The sequence below is a fragment of the Chlorocebus sabaeus genome, chromosome 20 (genome assembly GCF_047675955.1).
Source record: "Chlorocebus sabaeus isolate Y175 chromosome 20, mChlSab1.0.hap1, whole genome shotgun sequence".
Taxonomy (NCBI): Eukaryota; Metazoa; Chordata; class Mammalia; order Primates; family Cercopithecidae; genus Chlorocebus; species Chlorocebus sabaeus.
The window spans coordinates 12,320,634-12,346,849 of NC_132923.1; the positions used below are offsets into that span (position 1 = coordinate 12,320,634).

The window sequence follows — 26,216 nt, forward strand, 5'->3', positions numbered from 1 at the left end:
GCCAAAGCACAGGAAGCCCATTGATGTTCATATAGGTCAGTCTCCCAGGACAGAGAACAGCCTACAGAATAGAGGAGTGTAATCTGGAAGGAAAGAAAGAAAACATCCAGCATACCTAGAGATGAAGACCCTATTCATTCCCTACAAGAGAGATTATCTTTTACTCTTCTTGCTCAATTATTGCTGGCCAGAAACTCTATGCAGATACCCCCAAATTAGTTTTGGAGCAAAATTTACTATGGGGAGCTTATAGGAAATGCTGCTTGGATTATATTTTTCTTCTCAGTTTCTTTCATTCTTTTTTTTTTTTTTTTTTTTTGAGACAGAGTCTTGCTCTGTTGCCCAGGCTGGAGTGCAGTGGCGCCATCTCCGCCTCCTGGGTTCAAGCAATTCTCCTGCCTCAGCCTCCCGAGTAGCTGGGATTACAGGGATGTGCCACCATGCCCGGCTGAGTTTTGTATTTTCAGTAGAGACGGGGTTTCACCATGTTGGCCAGGCTGGTCTCGAACTCTCAACCTCAGGTGATCCGCCCCAGTTTGGCAGCTTTTTTTTTTTTTGAGACGGAGTCTTGCTCTGTCACCCAGGCTGGAGTGCAGTGGCGCAATCTTGGGTCACTGCAAGCTCTGCCTCCTGCCTCAGCCTCTTGAGTAGCTGGGACTACAGGCGCCTGCCACCATGCCCGGTTAATTTTTATATTTTTAGTAGAGACGGGTTTTCACCATGTTAGCCAGGATGGTCTCAATCTCCTGACCTTGTGATCTGCCCGCCTCGGCCTCCCAAAGTGCTGGGATTACAGGCCTGAGCCACAGTGCCTAGCCCTCAGTTTCTTAAATGCAAATCTGAGATGAATTAAGCTGCCCAAGGCTAGTGAATAAAATAGCATTCTGACAAAAGGGAAACCACAGAGGAAAGTACATTAATTAACTCAATGCAGAAATTGTAGTTTTAGAAAGAACAATTTTAGCCTGGGTGCCATGGCTCACGCCTGTAATCCCAGCACTTTGGGAGGCCGAGACAGGCAGATCACGAGGTCAGGTGATCGAGACCATCCTGGCTAACACAGTGAAACCCGGTCTGTACTAAAAATACAAAAAATTAGCCAGGTGTGGTGTTGGGCACCTGTAGTCCCAGCTATTTGGGAGGCTGAGGCAGGAGAATGGCGTGAACCCGGGAGGTAGAGCTTGCAGTGAGCTGAGATTGCGCCACTGCACTCCAGCCTGGGCGACAGAGCGAGACTCTATCTCAAAAAAAAAAAAAAAAAGGACAATATTTACAAGTGTGTGATTCTGCAAAGTCAACTTATTTTTACAACTATATGGTAAGGATAATACCCGCCTTGCAAGATGGGTATTTATATGTATATGCAGAGTACTTAGCACATTGCCATACACGTAGCAAAATCTTAAAACATGGTGGCTATTGTTATTATTTATAATATTGGGCCCTATCCCAAACTTTCCTTTCCTTTACAGAACTACCCTTAAACATTAGGACTGGTTATAGGAGCAGACTGCAACCCCACACTTTTGTTCAGAAGTCTCCTATAGTCTTAACTTACTCTATTACCTATCAGATGTCTTACACAAGCCTTACATAGTTGTAGTTATCACTAGATTGCTCCCATGTCAGCCTTCACCTGTATTTTTCACCTATTGGTCTCCTTGGAGTAGAGGGTTCTTTATCACAGAGGAAGGAACTCTTAGGAAAGCTGCCCTAGCTCATGATTTTTCCCATTATTTAAGAGTATCACCCAGCCGGGCACAGTGGCTCACGCCTGTAATCCCAACACTTTGGGAGGCCAGTGCAGGTGGATCACCTGAGGTCAGGAATTTGAGACCAGCCTGGCCAATATGGTGAAACCCCGTCTCTACTAAACATACAAAAATTAGCTGGGTGTAGTGGTGCATGCCTATAATCCCAGTTACTAGGGAGGCTGAGGCAGGAGAATCACTTGAACCTGGGAGGCAGAGGCTGCAGTGAGCCGAGATTGTGCCACTGCACTCCAGCCCGGGCAGCAGCGTGAGACTGTCTCAAAAAAAAAAAAAAAAAAAAAGTATCACCCATCAGAGAACTCTAGGTTCCTATCTCTCCAGTTCCCCCCAACTTTCCCATCTTGATAATTTCTCTCACCAGGATTTAATTCAACAAGATTTTTAGTTCTTTGGTTCTTAAGGCTCCTCAAGTTCCTGCCTTTTTTTCCATCAGCACAGCCAAGACTATATATATTGCTTAAGTGCCTGCCAGAATTACCTTCTATTAGTTGAATATGTGCACGGGATTTGCTGACTATATGTATTTACCAAAAAGAAATTATCTGCATGTACCCTAGTACATGGTAGGTGACCAATTTCCTAAATATTGACTTTGAGAACTTGCTGAAGATTCCAGTCGCTGAACACAGATGCTTATATGTCCTTAACTTTGGACAGGCTCAAAGCTAATTTTATAAAGAAAGGTATCCTTCTTGCCAACAAAACAGCTTTTCAGAACTCTGTACACTAGATGGGACACCCATCTTGCTAGTCAAATTGGTTTGTTCACCCCTGGCTATCAATGGGGATTGTGCTACTACCAGACTGACCCTCCTATTTTTAAATATAAATGTGTGCTGATTTTGGACTAAGATAGCAGAAGCACCCTATTAACCAAGAAGAGCTGAGAAGCTGGCAAAGTAAATCTACTCTTTCCAAGCACTCCTGAATCTGATGTTTTTCCCCATACATCTCAGCATTGACTTTACTCCCACACAAGGCACATAATCATTTTCTTCAGCTACTTTTCTCCTCCCTTAGTTGTTTGCTTTTAGGGAAGGGAGTGGGGGATGAGAGAAAGAAGGAAAATGTACATTTAACAAGTCAGTCAAAAGCTCTCCTAATTCTCATTTCATTTCTTACCTCAACTTGCTCTGCCTGTCAAGAATACCACGCTGAGAGAGGTGGATAAGGAAAAGGCAGTGGGCATGCATGGGTTAGTAGATCTATACCCCTCCCCCTTCAATTAGCTCAGTTGGACAGGGAAAATGAGCTCTGTGGTTCACCTGTGATCAGAGAATAGATACAAATTTTTGCCCAGGAGATGAAAACAAATTCAATGGCACCCTGAAATGGTCAGCTCTGACATTTTATTGAGAAATATTTTTATTTTAAATGATAGTACAAAAACTGCATATATAATATAGATCTGTATAAGTATATATACATACAAATGCTCATACACACATATACACACAAACTTGCTCATCAGAATAAAACCCTATTCTAAATAAAGAAGTATATTTAAGTTTTTCTAAAAATATGCTGTACATAAAGCTGTCAGACAACCTGAAAAACTGAGGACATTGTGAGAATAGTCTGGGCGCATCCCCCCAACAAACACCTGCTCCAGTACACACACAAATGGCCTTGACAGAAGGACAGCACATGCGGCAAAGCCAGGGACAGAGCTGCTACCATCATTGTTGCTATAACAAGATGTCTAAAGCCAACTAGGAAGCACAGGATATAGAAGGTGACCTAGATTAACTTTCAGAAACAAACCACCTCAGAATAAACAAAAAATATGGGGTAGAGAAGGAGGGGAATGGAGAGAGAAAAGACAAGCCCCAAACATTAGAAATGACCTACTAACTAAATTCAGGTGCCTGGGAAAGCCTCAATGAGAGAGGAACAATAGAATCACTAAAGCAGAAAAGGTAGGGGGAGGGGGGTATAGGGAATCACAATTTCCTGCCACTAACATGCCAAACTGCTACTGTAGAGTCTAGGAATGTCACCTCACCCCCTAATACTAAAGAGGCTAAAAAATAAAATAAAAATTTACAAAGGGCAGCATCAGAGACTAAAAAAAAAAAAAAAATGGCATAGGAAATAAGAGTACTACTCAGAAGGGGGACATAGTCACCACATAAAATAGAGACAGATGAGAGCCTAGAGTGCATACAGGTGGTCATGACATATAGTCCATTCTGAAGCTCCTTTTCTAGCCATCCAGAGATGGGTCTGCACAAGGAGTAGAGAAGAGGAAGCCTTCTCTAATAAATTAGGACAAAAACTGATTCCCACTCCACATGAAACTTTCAGGAAGAGTTCAGTAAGTGCCTCAAATTTTCCAGCTCTGGAGGTCTGTAATGATAGGAGAGAGCCACACAAGCTTTCTTAAAATGGTCATCATCATACTGGTGAGAAAAAGAAAAAAAGAGGCTGGGCACGGTGGCTCACACCTGTAATCCCAGCACTTTGGGAAGCCGAGGAGGGCAGATCACGAGGTCAGGAGTTCGAGACCAGCCTGGCCAATATGGTCAAACCCCGTCTCTACTAAAAATACAAAAATTAGCCGGACCTGGTGGTGCACACCTGTAATCCCAGCTACTCAGGAGGCTGAGGCAGAAGAATCGCTTGAACGTGGGAGATGGAGGTTGCAATAAGCCAAGATCATGCCATTACACTCCAGCCTGGGCAACAGAGAGAGACTCTGTCTCCAAAAATAAAATAATAATAATCATCATCATTTCTCAAACTGATATTTCTTTTTTTTTCTTTCTTTTTTTTTTTTGTGAGCCACCCTGCCCGGCCTCTTTTTTTTTTTTTTTTTCTCACCAGTATGATGATGCACCCAGCTAATTTTTGTATTTTGAGTAGAGACTGGGTTTTGCCATGTTGGCCTGGCCTCAAGTGATCCTCCCGCCTCGGCCTCCCAAAGTGCTGGGATTACAGGCATGAGCCACCGTGCCCGGCCAGCAGCTTTATTTTATTTTATTCTATTTATTTATTTATTTATTTTGAGACGGAGTCTCGCTCTGTTGCCCAGGTGATCTGTTGCAGTGGGGCGATCTCGGCTCACTGCAAGCTCTGCCTCCCGGTTTCACGCCATTCTCCTGCCTCAGCCTCCCAAGTAGCTGGGACTACAGGTGCCTGCCACTGCGCCCAGCTAATCTTTTGTATTTTTAGTAGAGCTGGGGTTTCACCATGTTAGCCAAGATGGTCTTGATCTCCTGACCTCGTGATCCACCCGCCGTGGCCTCCCAAAGTGCTGGGATTACAGGCATGAGCCACCACGCTCGGCCAGCAGCTTTATTTTAAAGTAGACAACCATCCTAAGCTTGAAGTTTCTCGTGCTCAAGCACCAACGCTGATCCATTTCTCTGTTTTTCCTTTTTCTTTTCTTTCCTTTTTTTTTTTTTTTTTTTTGAGACACAGTCTCGCTTATTGCCCAGGCTGGAGTGCAGTGGCACAATCTCAGCTCACTGTAAACTCCACCTTCTGGGTTCAAGCAGTTCTGCTGTTTCAGCTCCAGAGTAGCTGGGACTACAGGCGTGTGCCATCATGCCCAACTAATTTTTGTATTTTTGGTCGAGACGTGGTTTTGCCATGTTGGCCAGGCTGGTCTTGAACTCCTGACCTCAAGTGATCTACCCGCCTCAGCCTCCCAAAGTACTGGGATTACAGGCGCGAGCTACCATGCCCTGCCATTTTTGTCTGCTATTTGATTCTTAATAATCCAACCTTGCCAATAAGCCAGTTGGAATCCTCTAACCCAGAAGATCTAAGCAATATTTCCCCAACTTCCATGACTAATCCAGAAAGACATACCAAATCATGAAATGGTATTGCCATTAATGTATTCAATACTTAATTTCTAATTACTTCAAAGCATCCTCACCTGCCATTCTCTCCATAGCAATACAATTGGAGATCAAATCCTATTTCCCTTATCTGGGATGCCAAGAGGACTGTTCTGAGTAAATAAAAATGAATGCCTTTTTCTTACTTTTTTTTCAGATACCTCCATTCTCTCCCTCTCTACCCCAGCCTCTCCTCTAACAAACTCCCCTGTCTCAGAGACCCCTCATAAAAAATGACTTGGCCTGTATTAGAGATTTTGGGGGTTGGGGAGGTAGGAATGATAGCTTCTGCAAAAAGAACAATAAGATCTGCTAAAGAATTCCCCCCAAAAAGTGGTGACTGTATACTCAGAAGGACATGTTAGATGGACATTCTCTGCCTTTCGTCAGTAGCTACCCCAGAGAATGAGCTGGTTGGGCCTGAATATCATCTGCAGAGTTAACCTCCTCCCCCTTAATGGGCGGGGTGTGGGGAAAGAGGGACTAAAGTCAACATATGCACCGAGAACATAAATAAAAGACATCTAAAATGATACTTGGTTCCTCTATCATTAAATAAGGCTCCGAAATCCCACACATAACAGCTTCTTGTTAGCACCTGGTTCCCAAAGGGACTCAGAAAAAATAAAAACATTGCAAACAGGAAACGATTATTTGACAGCAGATAGAACAATTTCATCATCACCCTTACCTAGGCTACTCCCCCTCACATTTCCCTGTCATCCCCAACAGCCCAGAATATTCTCCAATCTGAGAAGTGTTCAGTATCAGACCTGTGGAGAAAATCTAGCTAAGGTGGCCAGTAGCCAAGGTTAATTTCCAAACTGATATTTTTGCCTATAAATCTCTAATAACCAATTCTGTTTGTTAAATATGGTTTTGGGAGTTAAGTTTTCAGTCTATTTTGAGACCCAAATGATTCTGCTCCTCTGACAACACTGCAGCAAATTACTTCACTAATCAAGGTAAACAGAACCATGTTAACTGTCAGGTTTTTTTCCAAATTAAAAATGCATGTTTTCCCCATGACTGCTAATTAAGAAAACCATATTCTAAACAGTCATTCAAATGTTTACTTGGCACATCTCCCTCTGGTTTATTCTAATTTATAACAAAGCAAGCAAGTCTAGAATGATGAGGGCCCAGTTTCAAAGGCAATAACCTCTGTAATGTAACCTGTTCATAACCTTTCTCTCTCCACCCATATTCCCTTTCTTTGGGAAAAACTCCATGCTGACAGACAAAGAAAACCCAGCAGGTGGCCGGGCGCGGTGGCTCACGCCTATAATCCCTGCACTTTGGGAGGTCGAGAAGGGCAGATCACCTGAGGTCAGGAGTTGAAGACCAGCCCAACCAACATGGAGAAACTTCATCTCTACTAAAAATACAAAATTAGCCGGACATTGTGGCGCATGCCTGTAATCCCAGCTACTCGGGAGGCTGAGGCAGGAGAATCGCTTGAACCCAGGAGACAGAGGTTTCGGTGAGCCGAGATGATGCCATTGCATTCCAGCCTGGGCAACAAGAGCGAAACTCCATTTAAAAAAAAAAAAGAAAAGAAAAGAAAAAGAAAACCCAGCAGTTAAACACTTTCCAAAAGTGGGCAGAGGAAGTGTAGGCATAGTGGGAGAGAAAGGAGGAAGACAAAGTAGCCAGAATCTTTGGTTCTTTATGGCACTGATAGTTCTTATTCCCTTTGTCAACACACACTGAGCACCCTATAAGGCACAAAGCTCCGTAATAGACCAAGCTTAGGGAAACAGAGCAATTTACTCATGCCAGATCAAAAGGAAATAAAACTAAACAACATCATCAGCATTTACCTCCAACCCCCTTTTTGTTACACGTAAGAGGATAAGATATAAGCTCCACAGAAAAGCATAATGTATCCTAAATGACACTTAGAAAATTCAACAAAGTTTGATAAAATTAAAGAGTCTAGGCTGGGCTTGGTGGCTCATGCCTGTAATATCAGCACTTTGGGAGGCTGAGGCACGCGGATCACCTGAGGCTGGCAGTTTGAGACCAGCCTGACCAACACAGAGAAACCCTGTCTCTACTGAAAATACAAAATTAGCTGGGCATGGTGGCACATGCCTGTAATCCCAGCTACTTGGGAGGCTGAGGCAGGAGATTCACTTGAAACCGGGAGGTGGAGATTGCGGTGAGTTGAGATCACGCCATTGCACTCCAGCCTGGGCGACAAGAGCAAGACTCTGTCTCAAAAAAAAAAAAAAAAAAAAAAAAGAAAGACTGAGCTTGACATTACATAAATGTTTGGAAACAAGTTGTTCTGACAAGAGAGTACCCTCCTCACTGTAATTTTATAAAATCCAGTCAGAGCAAAGTTTATATCTCAAGACCAGAGTTTCAAAGCCCCCATAAGCCTTTTTCTGGCCACTTCCCAGCACTGTGGAAACACAGCCTGGATTTTGGTTTTATATATACTCCTCCCACATAAACAAGTTTTCTTTCCTTTCTAGTGTGGTTTTGTTTTTTTTTTTTTTTTTTTTTTTAAATGGAGTTTCACTCCTGTTGCCCAGGTTGGAGTGCAGTGGCGCCATCTCGGCTTACTGCAACTGCCGCCTCTGGGTTCCCAGCAATTCTCCTGCCTCAACCTCCCAAGTAGCTGAGATTATAGGCATGTGGCCACCACACCTGGCTAATTTTGTTTTGTTTTGTTTGTTTGTTTGAGATGGAGTCTCACTTTATCGCCCAGGCTGGAGTGCAGTGGCATGATCTTAGATCACTGCAACCTCTGTCACCCAGGTTCAAGAGATTCTCCTGCATCAGTCTCCCTAGTAGCTGGGATTACAGGCGCCTGCCACTTCGCCTGGTGAATTTTTGTATTTTTAGTAGGGTTTCACCATCCGTGCTAGGCTGGTCTTGAACTCCTAACATCATGATCCACCCGCCTCGGTCTCCCAAAGTGCTGGGATTACAGGCGTGAGCCACTGGGCCCGGCCCTAATTTTGTATTTTTAGTAGAGACACGGTTTCTCCATGTTGGTCAGGCTGGTCTGGAACTCCCGACCTCAGGTGATCTACTGGCCTCGGCTTTCCAGTTCAGTTTTTAAAAACTCTATTTCAGTTTCCTTTTTTTTTTTTTTGAGACAGAGTCTGGCTCTGTCGCCCAGGCTGGAGGGTAATGGTGTGATCTCAGCTCACTGCAACCTCCGCCTCCCAGGTTCAAGCAATTCTCCTGCCTCAGCCTCCCAAGTAGCTGGGATTACAGGCGGGTGCCACCACACCCGGCTAATATTTTCTATTTTGTTTTGTTTTGGTTTGTTTTTTTGAGATGGAGTCTCGCTCTGTCACCAGGCTGGAGCGCGGTGGCGAGATCTCGGCTCACTGCAACCTCTGCCTCCTAGGTTCAAGCGATTCTCCTGCCTCAGCCTCCCAAGTAGCTGGGACTACAGGTGTGTGCCACTATACCCAGGTAATTTTTGTATTTTTAGTAGAGATGGGGTGTCACCATGTTGGCTAGGAAGATCTCGATCTCTTGACCTCGTGATCCGTCCACCTCCGCCTCTCAAAGTGCTCGGATTACAGGTGTGAGCCACCACGCCTGGCCTAGTTTCCTTTTTCCTTTGAGATACAGTCTTGCTCTGTCACTCAGGCCTGGAGAGCAGTGGTGCAACCACGGCTTAGTGCAGTTTTGACCTCCAAGGCCCAAGGGATCCTCCCACCTCAGCCTTCGGAGTAGCTGGAACCATAGGTGCCTGTCACCATATTTGGCTAATTTTAAAATTTTTTGTAGACACACGTTTCTCACTATGTTGCCCAGGCTCATCTCAAACTCCTGGACTCAAGCAGTTCTCCCATTTCAACGTCCCAGTGTTGGGATTACAGATGTGAGCCACCACACCCAGCTTATTTCAGTTTCTTACACAAGCATCTGAGCTACAGACACACAATGGATGCATATCTGTCAGACAATCAAAAATTTCTTTTCAGTGATGTGGTGGCATATGCCTTTCATCCCAGCTACTCGGGAGGCTGAGCCCTGGAGGCAGAGGTTGCAGTGAGCCAAGACTGTACCACTGTACTCTAGCCTGGGTGACAGAGTCAGACCGTGTCTCAAAAAAAAAAAAAAAAAAGAAAATTCTCTTCAGTGAAATTAACTTAAGGTTGGGAGTTCCTGCTCCTTTGGAAATGGACTATATTCCTTTTCTCTTCCCCAAAGCTTGTCTAACCTCCCTCCCAATTAGTTTTTCCAACAGATACGCATCATAAATCTAAGGGGCATTTTCAGGTCACTTGATGGTATAATTATTAAAGGCATATATATTGGTGCATATATATTAGAAATGTTATCTTAAAATCTTCTGTGAGAAAGTTAGTTATTAAAAAAAAAAAAAAATCAACCCACAGCATGCAGTATTCTTTTACTTCTATGCTTAAAGCAATGATGTGAGCTAAGAAATTTGGTCCGCCGGGCGCGGTGGCTCAAGCCTGTAATCCCAGCACTTTGGGAGGCCGAGACGGGTGGATCACGAGGTCAGGAGATCGAGACCATCCTGGCTAACACAGTGAAACCCCGTCTCTACTAAAAAATACAAAAAAATAGCCGGGTGAGGTGGCGGGCGCCTGTAGTCCCAGCTACTCAGGAGGCTGAGGCAGGAGAATGGCGAAAGCCCGGGAGGCGGAGCTTGCAGTGAGCTGAGATCCGGCCACTGCACTCCAGCCCGGGCAGCAGAGCGAGACTCTGTCTCAAAAAAAAAAAAAAAAAAAAAAAAAGAAATTTGGTCCTTATTCTTTTGGCCCCTCAGAAGAAATGTTCCCTAAATATGGCTTTGAATTTTCCAATTGCACAGAGAACCTTCCTGAGCCCAAGCGTTGCACCCTGCTATAGTTTTCTTCTTAAAGACACTCTTAGTTTTTATGCAATGTTTGTCTTCTGTATATTTTCTTTTTTAAAAGAGGATTAATATGAACACAGTGCAAATTGTGGCCCTTGCATATTAAGATGAAACAGTTTCCATGGAAACTCTAGTGTGAGGCTCTGTGGTCCCTGCGGACCCAGTCACTTGTGTCTCTCTCTCTTCCAGCTCCCCCTGTGTGACTACTACAGCATTTACCTCAGCCACCTCTTCAACCATGGTAAAATCAACTCCACTGGGCTGCTGTCGGGCTATGGCCTCCAGCTTAAGACGGTACTGTTCTGCCTCCTGCTCTTTCTTTAGGAGCTGGTGTCGGTATTCCTGGGCTCTTCGATTGGCCTCCAGGAGTTGTTGCTGTAGTAGCTCTCTTTCATTGCCTTCCTGGAAAAGTAAGCCATGTCACCACCAAGTAAATTCCTGATCATAAATTATCCAGACAGTAGACAAAAAGATAGGCAGTGCCTCACACCTATAATGCAAGCACTTTGGGAGGCGGACACGGGCAGATTACCTGAGGTCAGGAGTTCGAGACCAATTTGGCCAACACGGTGAAACCCCGTCTCTACTAAAAATACAAAAATTAGCCAGGCATGGTGGCAGGTGCCTGTCATCCCAGCTACTCAGGAGGCTGAGGCATGAGAATCACTTGAGCCCGGGAGGCGGAGGTTGCAGTGAGCTGAGATCATGCCACTATACTCCAGCCTGGGCAGCAGAGCAAGGCTGTGTCTCAAAAAGGAAAAAAAAAAAAAAGATGAAGAAGGGTTCAGGCCTTAATAATTTGGCTTTAAATTCTTTTCATCACTCCTAAAAACATTACCTTGCTTTCCTCCACACTGTTTGTCATCTCTCCTATCCTTGGTTTCTTTGTTAGTGGCAACTTCTCTTCTTCTTCCTCTTTAATTACAGTCTCCTCTGCAACCTGACCAGCAGGTACAGTTAGAACTACAAGTCAAAGGACACCAATTGGAGGTGATGAATGCATAAGAAAACAAAGAAGTTTTGCTTGCTTTTAATAAGAAAATAAACTAAAATATATTCCACGTTGGGTGCAGTGGTGTGTGCCTGTGGTCCTAGCTGCTCAGGCAGCTGACTGGAGGACTTCTTGAGTCCAGGAGCTCAAGGCTAGCCTAGGCAACACAGCAAGACCCCATCTCAACAAAAAAGCAAAGAAAGAGAAAGTAAATGGCCAGGCACGGTGGCTCAAGCCTGTAATCCCAGCACTTTGGGAGGCCGAGATGGGCGGATTATGAGGTCAGGAGATTGAGAACATCCTGGCTAACACAGTGAAACCCGTCTCTACTAAAAAATACAGAAAAACTAGCCGGGCGAGGTGGCGGGCACCTGTAGTCCCAGCTACTCGGGCCACTGCACTCCAGCCTGGGCGACAGAGCGAGACTCCGTCTCAAAAAAAAAAAAAAGAAAGAAAGAGAAAATAAAATATATTATTTGATATATTATTTTAAATATCTCTTCGAAGTTTAGAATCAACAGGTAAGGCATGGCCCTTCAGGAAGAAATAAAAAAGATTAATAGAGCACTAAGAACGGCTCTAAAAAGAAGGGTATAGATTTGCAGGCTTGGAAGCCATGCAAGTAAGTCCCAAGTCTGAGGCTCTTATATGAAGGTGTCTGACTCTAGGTCAGCTATGGCCAAGTAGCTTATTAATTTGCCCAGAAATGGCAGGGCGAGGTGGCTCACACCTATAATTCTAGCATGTGGGGAAGCTAAGGTGGGAGGATCACTTGAGCCCAGGAGTTCAAGACCAGCTTGGGCAACATGGCAAACACGGTCTCTGCAAAAAAATACAAAAAATTATCCAGGCATGGTGGAGCATGCCTGTAATTCCAGCTACTTGGGAGGCTGAAGTGGGAGGATCACTTGAGCCTGGGAAGTTGAGGCTGTAGTGAGCCAAGAACTCGACATTGCACTCCAGCCTGGGCGACAGAGTGAGACCCTGTCTTCAAACAAACAAACAAACAAACAAACAAACAAACAAAAAAACTGCAGAATTAATCTGTCCAAAGAAGGCCTGAAGTCTTTATATATTTTTGAGACCTCTAATAAAAGCCAATAGCCATTATCTGTACCTAAATTAATTATCTTCTCATAGATAAGTGAGAGAAGGGTCAACACATACACAACACACATGACACACTACACATCTGTCAGAATGGCTAAAAGTTTTTTTTTTGTTGTTTGTTTGTTTGTTTTTTGAGACGGAGTTTTGCTCTTGTTGCCCAGGCTGGAGTACAATGGCATGATCTCGGCTCACTGCAACCTCCGCTTTCTGGGTTCAAGCTATTTCCTGCCTCAGCCTCCTGAATAGCTGGGATTACAGGCATGCCCCACCACACCCAGCTAATTTTGTATTTTTAGTAGAGATGGGTTTTCTCCATGTTGGTCAGTCTGGTCTCGAACTCTTGACCTCACATGATCCACCTGCCTCAGCCTCCCAAAGTGCTGGGATTACAGGCATGAGCCACCACGCCCAGTCTTTTTTTTTTTTTTTTGCGAAGAACTCTCACTCTATAGGCCAGGCTGGAGTGCAGTTGCACAATCTCAGCTCACTGCAACCTCCACCTCCAGGGTTCAAGCAATTCTTCTGCCTCCTGAGTAGCTGGGACTACAGGTGCATGCCATCACACACAGTTAATTTTTGTATTTTTAATAGAGACAGGGTTTCTCCATGTTAACCAGACTGGTCTTAAACTCCTGACCTCAGATATTCTACCCGCCTCGGCCTCCCCAAGTGCTGGGATTACAGGCGTGAGCCGCTGCGCCAGGCTAAAAGTTTTTAAAAATGTGATACCAAATGCTGGAGAGGATGTAGACAAAGTGGATTATTAATAAATTGCTAGTGGGAATGTAAAATGGTAAAGCCACTCTAGAAAATAGTTTGGCCGACTTGGAGCGGTGGCTCATGTCCTGTAATCCCAGCACTCTGGGGGGCTGAGGCAGGCAGATTGCCTGAGCTCAGGAGTTTGAGACCAGCCTGGCCAACATGGCGAAACCTCATCTCTACTAAAAATACAAAAATCAGCCGGGTGTGGTGGCACCCACCTGTAATTCCAGCTACTCGGGAGGCTGAGGCAGGAGAATCGCTTGAACCTGGTATGAGGAGGTTGCAGTTAGCTGAGATAGTGCCACTGCACTCCAGCCTGGGTGACAGAGTGAGACTCCATTTGAAAAAAAAAAAGAAAGAAAGAAAAAGAAAATAGTTTGCCAGTTTCTTTCTTTTCTTTTCTTTCTTTCGGGTTTTTTTTTTTTTTTTTTTTTGAGATGGAGTTTCATTCTTATTGTCCAGGCTGGAGGGCAATGGTGCGATCTCGGCTCACTGCAACCTCTGCCCCTGGTTCAAGCGATGCTCCTGCCTCAGCCTCCTGAGTAGCTGGGATTACAGGCATGTGCCACCACAACCAGCTAATTTTGTATTTTTAGTAGAGATGGGGTTTCTCCACGTTGGTCACGCTGGTCTCGAACTCCCGACCTCAGGTGATCTGCCCGAGTTTGGCAGTTTCTTAAAAAACAAAACAAAACACATACTTACCATATGATCCAGCAATTGTACTCTCAGGCATTTATCCCAGAGAACAGAAAATTTATTTCCCATTTCTTTTTTTCTTGAGACGGAGTCTGGCTCCACCCAGGCTGCATTGGTGTGCAGTGGCATGATGTTGGCTCACTGCAACCTCCACCTCCCAGGTTCAAGCAATTCTTGTACCTCAGCCTCCCAAGTAGCTGGGATTACAGGTGCCTGCCACTACACCTAACTAATTTTTGTATTTTTAGTAGAGATGGGGTTTTGCCATGTTGGGCAGGCTGGTCTCAAACTCCTGACTTCAGGTGATTCACCTACCTTTGCCTCCCAAAGTGCTGGGATTATAGGCTTGAGCCACCATGCCTGGCCTATTTCCCATTTCTTTTTTCTTTTTTCTTTTTTTTTTGAGACAGAGTCTCGCTGTGTCTCCAGGCTGGAGTGCAGTGGCACAATCTCGGCTTACTGCAACCTCCGCCTCCCGGGTTCAAGAGATTCTCCTCAGCCTCCCAAGTAGCTGGGACTATAGGCACATGCCACTACGTCCAGCTAATTTTTGTATTTTTAGTAGAGATGTGGTTTCACCATATTGGCCAGGATGGTCTCGATCTCTTGACCTTGTGATCCACCCACCTTGGACCTCCCAAAGTGCTGGGATTACAGGTGTCAGCCACTGAGCCTGGCCCTATTTCCCATTTCTTGTCTCCCATAAGAACATGTAAATAATTATGGTGTTCATGATGCTTTATTTATTTATTTATGTATTTATTTATTTTATGAGACAGAGTCTCACTCTGTTTCCCAGGTTGGTGTGCAGTGCACAATTATGTTTCACAGCAGCCTCAACCTCCTGGCCTCCAGTGACCCTTCGAAGAAGCTGGGACCACAGGCACACACCAGCATGCCTGGCTAATTTTTTTTTTTTTTGTATTTTTTTTTTAGAGATGGGTTTTGTCGTGTTGTCCAAGCTGATTTCAAACTCCTGGGCTTAAGCTATCTGCTGGCGTAGGCCTCCCAAAGTGCTGGGATTATAGGCGTGAGCCACTGTGCCCAGCCAGTTTTATTTTTAGATAGCTGATAGTGGAAGCAACTTAAATGTCCTTCATTGGGTAAATGGTTAAACAAACTGTGGTAAATCCATATCATAGAATAATACTCAGCAATAAGAAGGAATGAACTATTGATTCAAACAACTTGGATGGGTATCAAGGGAATTATGCTGAGAGGAAAAAAGCCAATCTCAAAATCATATATATTGTATGATTCCACTTATATAACATTCTTGAAATGACAAAGTAGAGGATGGGTGCAGTGGCTCATGCCTGTAATCCCAGCACTTTGGGAGGCCAACGCGGGTGGGCAGATCACCTGAGGTCAGGAGTTCGAGACCAGCTTGGCCAACATGGCAAAACCCCATCTCTACTAAAAATGCAAAAAATTAGGTGAGCATGGTGGCATGTGCCTGTAATCCCAGCAATAGGGGATTTCTCTGTATTATTTCTTAGAACTGTACTGAATCTTTAATGATGTAAAAATAAAAAGTTAAAAATTATATTTAGGTTTTAGGATATATTACGATTATTTTAAAACAGAAGATTTGGTCAGACATGGTGGCTCATGCCTGTAATCACAGCATTTTGGGAGGCCAATGTGGGAGGATCGCTTGAGTCTAGGAGTCTGAGACCAGCCTGGGAAGCTTAGCAAGAACTCATTTCTATTAAAAAATAATTCGGGGGCTGGGCGCAGTGACTCATGCCTGTAATTCCAACACTTTGGCAGGCTGAGGTGGGCAGATCACGAGGTCAAGAGATCAAGACCATCTTGGCCAACATGGTGAAACCCTGTCACTACTAAAATACAAAAAAAAAATTTTTTTTTAATTAGCCGGGTGTGGTGGTACACACCTGTGGTCCCAGCTACTCAGGAGGCTGAGGCAGAGGAATCGCTTGAACCTGGGAGGCAGAGATTGCAGTGAGCTGAGACCACGCCACTGCACTCTAGCCTGGTGACAGAGTGAGACTCTGTCTCAAAAAACAAAAAACAAAAACAAAAACAAACAAACAAACAAAAATTGGGAACTCCTTCCTTTGACCTCATTGTACTTTTGAGAGCAAGATGGGTTACCAGCAGCTCTACTGGAGCCACCCACAAAAATTCAGCCAGGGTTCTTGTTCTTGTCATATCTGTTCAAACCAGCATAGTCGGCTGGGCGCAGTGGCTCACATCGGTAATACCAGCACTTTGGGAGGCCGAGGTGGGCAGATCACAAGGTCAAGAGTTCAAGACCAGCCTGACCAACATGGTGAAACCCCATGTCTACTAAAAATACAAAAAATTAGCCGGGCGTGCTAGAGAACACCTGTAATCCTAGCTACTCGGGAGGCTGAGGCAGGAGAATTGCTTGAACCTGGGAGGCAGAGGTTGCAGTGAGCTGAGACCACACCATTGCACTCCAGCCTAGGTGACAGAGTGAGACTCCATCTCAAACAACAACAACAACAACAACAACAACAACAAACCAGCACAGTCTGATCTGGAAATATGGCCTCAATATATACCACCAGCCTTTCCATCAGTACACGAAGGATATATGTTTCATTAAACTGGACTAAGTGATTGCTTTTGAATGGATTATCCAAGGCATGCACCCAATTAAAAACCATGTTAGCTCTTCATATATGAAAATTAAAGGTCGGGCGCGGTGGCTCATGCCTGTAATCCCAGCACTTTGGGAGGCCGAGGTGGGCGGATCACACAATCAGGAGATCGAGACCATGGTGAAACCCCGTCTCTACTAAAAATACAAAAAAGAATTAGCAGGGGGCGGTGGTGGGCGCCTGTAGTCCCAGCTACTTGGGAGGCTGAGGCAGGAGAATGGCATGAACCCAGGAAGGAGAGCTTGCGCTGAGCCAAGATCATGCCACTGCACTCCAGCCTGGGTGACAGAGGGAGACTCCATCTCAAAAAACAAACAAACAAACAAAATTAGCCGGGGCAGTGGCGGGCGCCTGTAATCCCAGCTACTCAGGAGGCTGAGGCAGGAGAATTGCTTGAACCCATGAGGTGGAGGTTGCAGTGAGCTGAGATTGCACCACTTTACTCTAGCCTGGGTGACAGAGCAAGACTCCGTCTCAAAAAAAAAAAAAAAAAAGAAAAAATTTGGGGAGCTGTAGCAGGAGGATCACTTGGGCCCTGAATGTCAAGGCTGCAGTGAGTTATGATCATGCCACTGCACTCCAGTCTGGGGCCTCCACATCCGGCTAATATTTGTATTTTTTTAGTAGACCTGGGGTTTCACCATGTTGGCAAGCTGGTCTTGAAATCCCAACCTCAAGCGCTCCTCCCACCTCGGTCTCCCAAAGTGCTGGGATTACAGGCGTGAGCTACCATGTCCGGACAAAAATTTAAAAACAAAAACAAAAAACAAGATTTACCTAATCATTTGGTTTGGCAGATTTAAAAATAGGTTTGTATTTCTTTTTTTTTTTTTTTTTTTTTGAGACGGAGTCTCGCTCTGTCGCCCAGGTTGGAGTGCAGTGACAGGATCTCAGCTCACTGCAAGCTCTGCCTCCCGGGTTTACGCCATTCTCCTGCCTCAGCCTCCCGAGTAGCTGGGACTACAGGCGCCTGCCACCTCACCCAGCTAGTTTTTTGTATTTTTTAGTAGAGACGGGGTTTCACCGTGTAGGCCAGGATGGTCTTGACCTCCTGACCTCGTGATCCGCCCGTCTCAGCCTCCCAAAGTGCTGGGATTACAGGCTTGAGCCACTGTGCCCGGCCTGTATTTCTTTATAAACTCATCAATTGATGGCAGTGGAAAGCAGCTTAGATATATGTTGAGTAGAAATGGAAGTTTAGTGTGGGATTTAAATTTTTCTGCAGATAACTCATAAAATCTGTTTTCCTTCTTTGGGCCTTAAGCATATCTGTAAAAAGTAGTGTAGGCTAAGCACAGTAGCTCACGCCTGTAATCCTAGAACTTTAGGAAGCCAAGGTAGAACGATTGCTTGAGCCCAGGAGTTTGAGGCCAGGCTGGGTAACATAGGAAGACCTTGTCTCTATGAAAAAGTAAAAAATTAGCTGGCTGTGGTGGCTTGCACCTGTAGCTACTTGGGACGATGAGATGGGAGGACTGCTTGAGCCTAGGAGGTTGAGGCTGCAGGGAGCTGAGATTGCACCTCTAAATAAATAAATAAATAAATTTTAAAAATAAAAATAAAAAAGTAGTATAGTTTATTTAGGTTAAACTTCAATTCTCTTTTTCTCCAAAACAACTCAGTTTTCATTTATTTAGTTCCATTATAAGCAGAGTCTCTCACCTACCCAATGAGCCCTAAAAACTTAAAATGATAACTATGTTCACAAAAATATCAGCAATGCATAAATTAGAATTTATGATACCAAAGTTTGGATTATAATAAGTTTAATTCTTATCTTCCCATACTTCCTGATCCATCAGTTCAAATAATTAAAAAATTATAAATCCCAGAATGGGCAATATAGTAAGACCCAGTCTGTACAAAAAATTAAAAAAGGCCAGGCATGGTGGCTCACACCTGTAATCCCAGCACTTTGGGAGGCCAAGGCAGGCAGATCACTTGAGTTCAGGAATTCGTGACCAGCCTGGCCAACATGGAGAAACTCTGTCTCTACAAAAAAAAACCAAAAAAAAACTACCCCAAAAAAACCAAAAAAATTAGCCGGGCATGGTGGCCATGATTGTAATCCCAGCTACTCTGGTGGCTGAGGCAGGAGAATCACTTGAACCCAGAAGGTGGAGATTGCAGTGAGCTGAGATCACACCACTGCACTCCAGCCTGAGTGACAGACTGAGTCCCTGTCTAAAAATAAAAATATAATATAATTAGCCAGGCGTGGTGGTGCATGCCTGTAGTCCCAGCTACTTGGGAGGCTGAGGTGAGAGGGTTGCTTGGGAAGTCGAGGCTGCAGTGAGCCATAATCATGCCACTGCACTCTAGCCTGGGCAACAAAGAGAGATCCTATCTCAAAAACAAACAAACAAACAAATAAAAACTATAGGCCGGGCTTGGTGGCTTACGTTTGTAATTCCAGCACTTTGGGAGGCTGAGGCGGGTGGATCATGAGGTCAGGAGTTCAATAACAGGCTGACCAACATGGTGAAACCTGTCTCTGCTAAAAATACAAAAAATTTAGCCAGGCGTGGTGGCACATGCCTGTAATCCCAGCTACTCAGGAGGCTGAGGCAGGAGAATCGCTTGAACCCAGCAGGTGGAGGTTGCAGTGAGCCGAGATTGTGCCACTGCACTCCAGCTTGGGTGACAGAGTGAGATTCTGTCTCAAAAAAAAAAAAAAAAAAAAAAAAAAATTACAAATCCCCACAATCATTTAAGCCAAGTCAAAATTTCAGCGACATTAAGAAAGGAAATTATACCAGTACCCTTCTTTTCAACCTCCAATATACATTTTTTTTTTTAGAGACAATGTTTTGCTCTGTTGCTCAGACTGGAGTGCAGTGGCATGATTATGCCCAGGCTGGAGTGCAGTGGCATGATCATGGTAGCATACTGCAACCTTGAGCTCCTGGGCTCAAGTGATCCTCCTGCCAAAACCTCCTGAGTAGTTGGGACTATAACGACGTGCCATCAACCAGGTTATTTTTTTTTTTTAATTGTGTAGAGATGAGGGGTCTTGCTATGTTGCCCCAGCTGATCTGGAACTCTTGGCCTCAAGCAATCCCCTTGCCTTGGTCTCCCAAAGTGCTAGGATTACAGGATTACATGTATCAGCCATTGTGCCTGGCCAACCTCCAGTATTTTTAAGGTATGGAGTTGTAATGATGGGCTTCCTCTTTTCAAAAAATTTTAATTATGTCTTTTTTGAATAACTGATACATTAAATGATTAAAAACATCAAGGCTATAAAAGCATATACATTGAAAAGCCTCCCACTCATCCTTAGTACCCAGCTGCCCTCCTTGGAAGCAACTAATGTTATGTCTCAGTATACTAATATATAGCCTCAGTCTGAATATAGCTGGGCATGGTGGTGTGGAACTGTAGCCCCAGCTACTCAGGAGGCTGAGGCAGGAGGATATCTTGAGCCCAGGAGGTTGAGGCTGCAGTGACCCATGATTGCACCACTGCACACAAGTCTGGGTGACAGAACAAGACCCAGTTACACACACAAAAAAGAAAAAAGAACTGTTTAACCAAAAGGTACATCTTGACTGAGTGTGATGGCTTATGTCTATAATCCTAGCACTTTGGGAGGCTGAGGTGGAAGGATCACTTGAGGTCTGGAGTTCAAGACCAGCCTGGCTAACATGGTGAAACCCTGTCTCTATTAAAAATACACAAAAAGTAACTGGACGTGGTGGCGTGCGCCTATAGTCCCAGCTACTCAGGAGGCTGAGGCACAAGAATTGCTTGAACCAGGGAGGTGGAGGTTGCAGTGAGCCAAGATCCTACCACTGCACTCCAGTCTGGGCAACAGAGAGGGACTGCATCTCAAACAAACAAGCAAACAAAAAACCCAAAGGTACATCTTTATGTACATCTTTAGTATCTACAGATACTACCAATATCCTTTTTAGAGGATCCATTAATTTGCACTCTTACAAATGATTTATAAGAGTGCTTATTTCCCTACACCTTTAACAACATAGTGTTATAATGGTATCTCAGTACAGTATTTATTTGCACTTCTCTTGTTATGAATGAAGTAGGTTGGATATATTTTCTCTTTCTTTTTTTTTTTTTTTTAAGACGGAGACTCACACTGTTATCCAGGCTGGTGTGCAGTGGCACAATCACGGCTCACTACAGCCTCAACCTCCTGGGCTCAAGTGATCCTCCCACTTCAGCCTCCTGAGTAGCTGGAACTACAGGTGTGTGCCACCATGCTCGGCTAATTTTTGTATTTTTAGTAGAGACGGGGTTTTGCTATTTTGGCCAGGCTGGTCTTGAACTCCTGATCTCAAGTGATCCTCTTGCCTCAGCCTCCCAAAGTGCTGGGATTACAGCCGTGATCTGCCTCACCCGGCTATTTTCATATTTTTAAGAGCCATCAGTACATTTTTTTCTGTGGACTACTGGTTCATATTATTATTATTATTATTATTATTATTATTATTATTTTTAGACGGAGTCTTGCTCTGTCACCCAGGCTGGAGTGCAATGGCATGATCTCAGCTCACTGCAAGCTTCGCCTCCTGGGTTCACGCCATTCTCCTGCCTCAGGCTCTTGAGTAGCTGGGACTACAGGCGTCCACCGTCACACACGGCTAATTTTTTTTTTTTTTTTTTTTTTTTTTTTTTTTTTTTTGTATTTTTTAGTAGAGATGGGGTTTTACCATGTTAGCCAGGATGGTCTCGATCTCCTGACCTCACGATCCGCCCGCCTCGGCCTCCCAAAGTGCTGGGATTACAGGCGTGAGCCACCACGCCCGGTCTACTTGTTATATTTTCCACCAGATCAACTGTTTTTTACTACAGATTTTATACATATTAGGCAATTAGCTTTTGCCAGTCTGGTTCTGTTTCTTTTTCTTTTTCAGAGCTTCTTTGCCCCAACTTGCGTCTGGCAGTCTCCCACTTCCACTATTTGTTTTACTGCCTCATGTTTAGGTGAATATGGAGTATCTAAAATATCTTTTAATAAACAATTGTCTACAAGAGATAACTCACCTTGCTGTCCATCTTGCATAGTTACAATAAATGGCTGGCCAATGCCTCCAGTAGGGATTGAAGTTTGGATATTACCCAGAGGGACTCCATCAGTTACTATGGTGATGACCCTCTGGCCTCCACTCCCCATTACTTGCTGAATTGATGAGTCAACAGAATTTCCCTCTATAATTTCCTCTGAATTGGCTAGAAATGACAAAAGCAAATTTAAAATTTCAGCATTTTTAAAAAATAGGAGTATAGCAATTTCAACCTCCTTGAACCTGACAACATTCAGGGAGAGGAAAATTTCTTTTCTTTTTTTTTTTTTTTTTTGAGACGGAGTCTCGCTCTGTCGCCCAGGCTGGAGTGCAGTGGCGCGATCTCGGCTCGTCGCAAGCTCCACTTCCTGGGTTCAAGCGATTCTCCTGCCTCAGCCTCCCGAGTAGCTGGGACTACAGGTGCCCACCATCACACCAGGCTAATTTTTGTATTTTTAGTAGAGACGGGGTTTCATCATGTTGGCCAGGCTGGTCTCGATCTCCTGACCTCAAGTGATCCGCTCGCCTCTGCCTCCCAAAGTGCTGGGATTACAGGCGTGAGCCACCGCGCCCGGCCGAAAAATTTCTTTTTTTTTTTTTTTTTTTTTTTTGAGACGGAGTCTCGCTCTGTCACCCAGGCTGGAGTGCAGTGGCCGGATCTCAGCTCACTGCAAGCTCCGCCTCCCGGGTTCACGCCATTCTCCTGCCTCAGCCTCCCGAGTAGCTGGGACTACAGGCGCCCGCCACCTCGCCCAGCTAGTTTTTTGTATTTTTTAGTAGAGACGGGTTTCACCATGTTAACCAGGATGGTCTCGATCTCCTGACCTCGTGATCCACCCGTCTCGGCCTCCCAAAGTGCTGGGATTACAGGCTTGAGCCACCGCGCCCGGCCCGAAAAATTTCAAAAAAAAAAAAAAAAAAAAAAAGTGAGATTCAACAGTTTGCAAAAGGTTTTGTGAACAATGCTAAGTCAGAGGAGAAAAGAAAATAGAGAATGCATTAGAACAGTATTTTATAAAATGTGTTCATTGAGGTATTAATAACTTTCACTAAAGATGGGTTCTATGTATAAACACGTTTTCAAAATTCTGGTTTAAATATGCTTAAACTTTTTTGTTTTGTAGGAGTATCAGAGACTTCAATAGGGTAATAAACATTGTGATTCTCCAGCAGGGTGTGATTCTCCAACAGGGTATAAGATACTCTGTTTCGGCTGGGCATGGTGGCTCATGCCTATAATCCCAGCACTTTGGGAGGCCAAGATGGGCGAATCACTTGAGGCCAGGAGTTAAGAGACAAGCCTGGCCAACATGGCAAAACCCTGTCTCTACTAAAAGTACAAAAATTAGTCAGGTATGGTGGCATGTGCCTGTAGTCCCACCTACTTTGGAGGCTGAGGCACGAGAATCTCTTGAGCCTGGGAGGCGGAGGTTGCAGTGAGCCGAGATGGAGCCACTGCACTCCAGCCTGGGCAACAGAGCGAGACTCTGTCTCAAAAAACAAACAAAAAACCCAGATATGCTGTTTCCCCAACATATTTGATATTGGAACCCTTTTTTTTTTTTCAGGAAGTATCTTGAAAGTCTAAAATGGCTGGGCATGGTGACTCATGCCTGTAATCCCAGCACTTTGGGAGGCCTAGGTGGGCAGATCACCTGAGGTCAGGGGTTCGAGACCAGCCTGGCCAACATGGTGAAACCCTATCTCTACTAAAAATACAAATATTAGCTGGGCATGGTAGTAGGCACCTGTAATCCCAGTTACTTGGGAGGCTGAGGCAGGAGAATTGCTTGAACCTGGGAGGTGGAGGTTGCAGTGAGCCGAGATACTGAGATAGTGCCATTGCACTCCAGCCTGGGTGACAAGAGCAAGATTCCATCTCAAAAAAAAAAAAAAAAAAAAAAAAAAAAAAAAAAAAAAATCTAAAATAACCATAAATCAGAGTAAATGGGATATTTAATAGTGAATTAACAGAATAATACGTGAAGTAGTCAAAATATTGAAGTCTGATAGACAAAAATGTTAGGTGGCTTTTCTCATCTGATACCAAGAATAATAGCTGACCGGGTATGGTGGCTCATGCCCATAATCCCAGCACTTTGGGAGGCCAAGGCAGGAGGATTGCTTGAGGCCAGGAGTTGAAGACCAGCCTGAGCAGTGAGACCACCTCCCGCCAAATTTGAAAAATTAACTGAGCGTGGTGGCATGCACCACTCAGGAGGCTGACGTAGGAGGATCACTTGAACCTAGAAGTTCAAGCTGCAGTGAACTCTGATTGTGCCACTGCACTCTAGCCTGGGTGACAGAATAACAGAATAAGATCCTGTCTCTATCAAAAGAAACCCCAAACATATATATATATATATATATATATATAAAATAGCCAACACTTATGTGCCAGGTACCATTCTATGAGTGTTACGTGTATTATGCTGAATTGAGATTTTCAGTTTGATTAGTCAATATCCCAATAAACTAAGCACTATTAGAGGAAACAATTCCTACCACTATGGAATTTCTCTATCTAAAGCATCACAGGGCCAGGGGCGGTGGCTCACACCTGTAATCCCAGAACTTTGGGAGGCCGAGGTGGGCAGATCACCGAGGTCAGTAGTTTGAGACCAGCCTGGCCAACATGGCAAAACCCCATCTCTACAAAAAATACACAAATTAGCTGAGCGTGGTCGTGAGCACCTGTAATCCCAGCTACTTGGGAGGCTGAGGCAGGAGAATTGCTTGAACCCTGGAGGCAGAGATTGCAGTAAGCCGAGATCATGCCACTGCACCCCAGCCTGGGTGACAGAATGAGACTCTGTCAAAGAAAGAAAAGAAAGAAGAGAAAAGAAAAGAAAAGAAAAGAAAAGGAAGAAGGAAGGAAGGAGGGAAGGAAGGAAAGAAGGAAGGAAAAGAAAAGAAAGAGTGAGTCACAGATAGAACTTTGCAGTAATAAGTGGGGTATCAACCATCCATATGAAACACATCTAGGTAGTTCAATGGAAACATAGGATTCCCACCTCTTAGAAACAAAGAACAGTTAAATATTAAAGTTGAAAGGTCCTGGATAGATAACCTAATCCAAGTATCATGCCAAAGATGAGAAAACTAGAACCTGGAGAAGTGATTTATCCAAGATCAAAGAACAAACCAAAAGAATAGCAAGGACAAGTTTAATACATTGCTTTTCCCTTTGCTATGTTGTTCCCTCATATAAATCTGAGTAGAGATCTTTATGATTATACCCATTCAGAAAAATAGGATTGGAATTGGAAAAATGTTCTTACCACCCAAATGTCATGGCAGAAAGAAATCAGAACATTCTGCTTTCATATATGATGGAGCAGATGGCCAGAGGGTTCTAGAAAGATTTATAAATGTCTACTGAGCCCTACCTGTGACTATATGCCCCTTCCTATACGAAGCCTTAAGTCTTCCCCTGACAGACCACTAGCTCTGGCTAAATGACTTGAAAACTATTTTGTTTTAAATATCAGAAAGGCAATACATACCCTATATTTGCCCAACTCCTTTGGAAATGCCAAAATAACATCTCCAATGAAAATAAAAGCAAGCCATGAAGTGCAAAGGATATGACAATGAAAAAGGTACCAGTCTCATGTATTTTGATACTTTAATATAAGATATCTGGGCTGCTATTTTGAATCATTCTATGATAGCATCAGTCAAAACATAACATAGAGTATCTCCAAAAAAAATCTGCTAATATGAGAATAGACATTTCAATGTGAAGTAACTAGAGTCAGGGAAAACAAACTTCAAACTGTAAAAACACAAAGGAATAATTTAGTCATTCTCTCATATTATTCAGCTGTCTGATTATATCACCTGGCAATTTTTCTTTCTGATGTTCAATGATGCTACATCCCTTTTCCTTAGCTGCCTCTAATTAAATGCAATTCTTTAATAATATTTCATGCAAATTAAATCTGCTGGAGACTTAAAAACAAAGAAAAAGTGGTGATTCACCCAGCAGCATATCCCTTACCTACCTGTGGCTTTGTGTGAGTTGGAGAAGGGGACAGATGCCTCAGCAAGAGCTGCAAGGGTAGCCAGCACTGAGGTGGTAGAATTTGAAAACTGTACTGTTGAGGTATGGGGGTCACCTATTTCAGTAAGAAAGACAAATGAAGTCTAATGTATAGGAAAACTTGAGGCAAATTAAAAACAGCTTATTAAATCAAAACCTCAGCTCTTCACTCTAATGTCCTCCATCTTGTTCTCTAACTCAAACTGATATAAGTCAATTATATCAGTGTTAAAATTCTTTTAAGGTTTAAAAAGTTTTTCCTTTAAAGTGGATTAAATTAGTATACTTGCAGGGCTGGGCATGCTTCACGCCTGTAATCCTAGCACTTTGGGAGGCCGAGGCAGGTGGATCACGAGGTCAGGAGATCGAGACCATCCTGGCTAACACAGTGAAACTCCGTCTCTACTAAAAATACAAAAAATTAGCTGGGCGTAGTGGTGGGCGCCT

The 26,216-nt window shown here is 44.0% G+C and overlaps 1 protein-coding gene across 4 annotated transcripts in view; it reads right to left on the minus strand.

Annotated features, from left to right (window-relative positions):
- Positions 1-3,104: 3,104 nt before the first annotated feature.
- Positions 3,105-26,216, minus strand: part of GABPB2 (GA binding protein transcription factor subunit beta 2) — a 62,400-nt gene continuing 39,288 nt past the window's right edge. For 2 of the 4 annotated variants that reach the window (XM_037997972.2, XM_037997969.2), the window contains 5 exons: positions 25,732-25,845; positions 21,705-21,890; positions 11,320-11,444; positions 10,701-10,883; positions 3,105-4,121 (listed from right to left, as the gene is read on the minus strand). In XM_037997972.2, coding sequence (XP_037853900.1) covers positions 3,927-4,121; positions 10,701-10,883; positions 11,320-11,444; positions 21,705-21,890; positions 25,732-25,845 — 803 coding nt within the window. In that variant the 3' untranslated portion in view covers positions 3,105-3,926. Of the gene's footprint in view, positions 4,122-4,559; positions 7,837-10,700; positions 10,884-11,319; positions 11,445-21,704; positions 21,891-25,731; positions 25,846-26,216 lie in introns of those variants that run through there. The other 2 variants (XM_073008399.1, XM_037997970.2) reach the window with 2 other exon arrangements.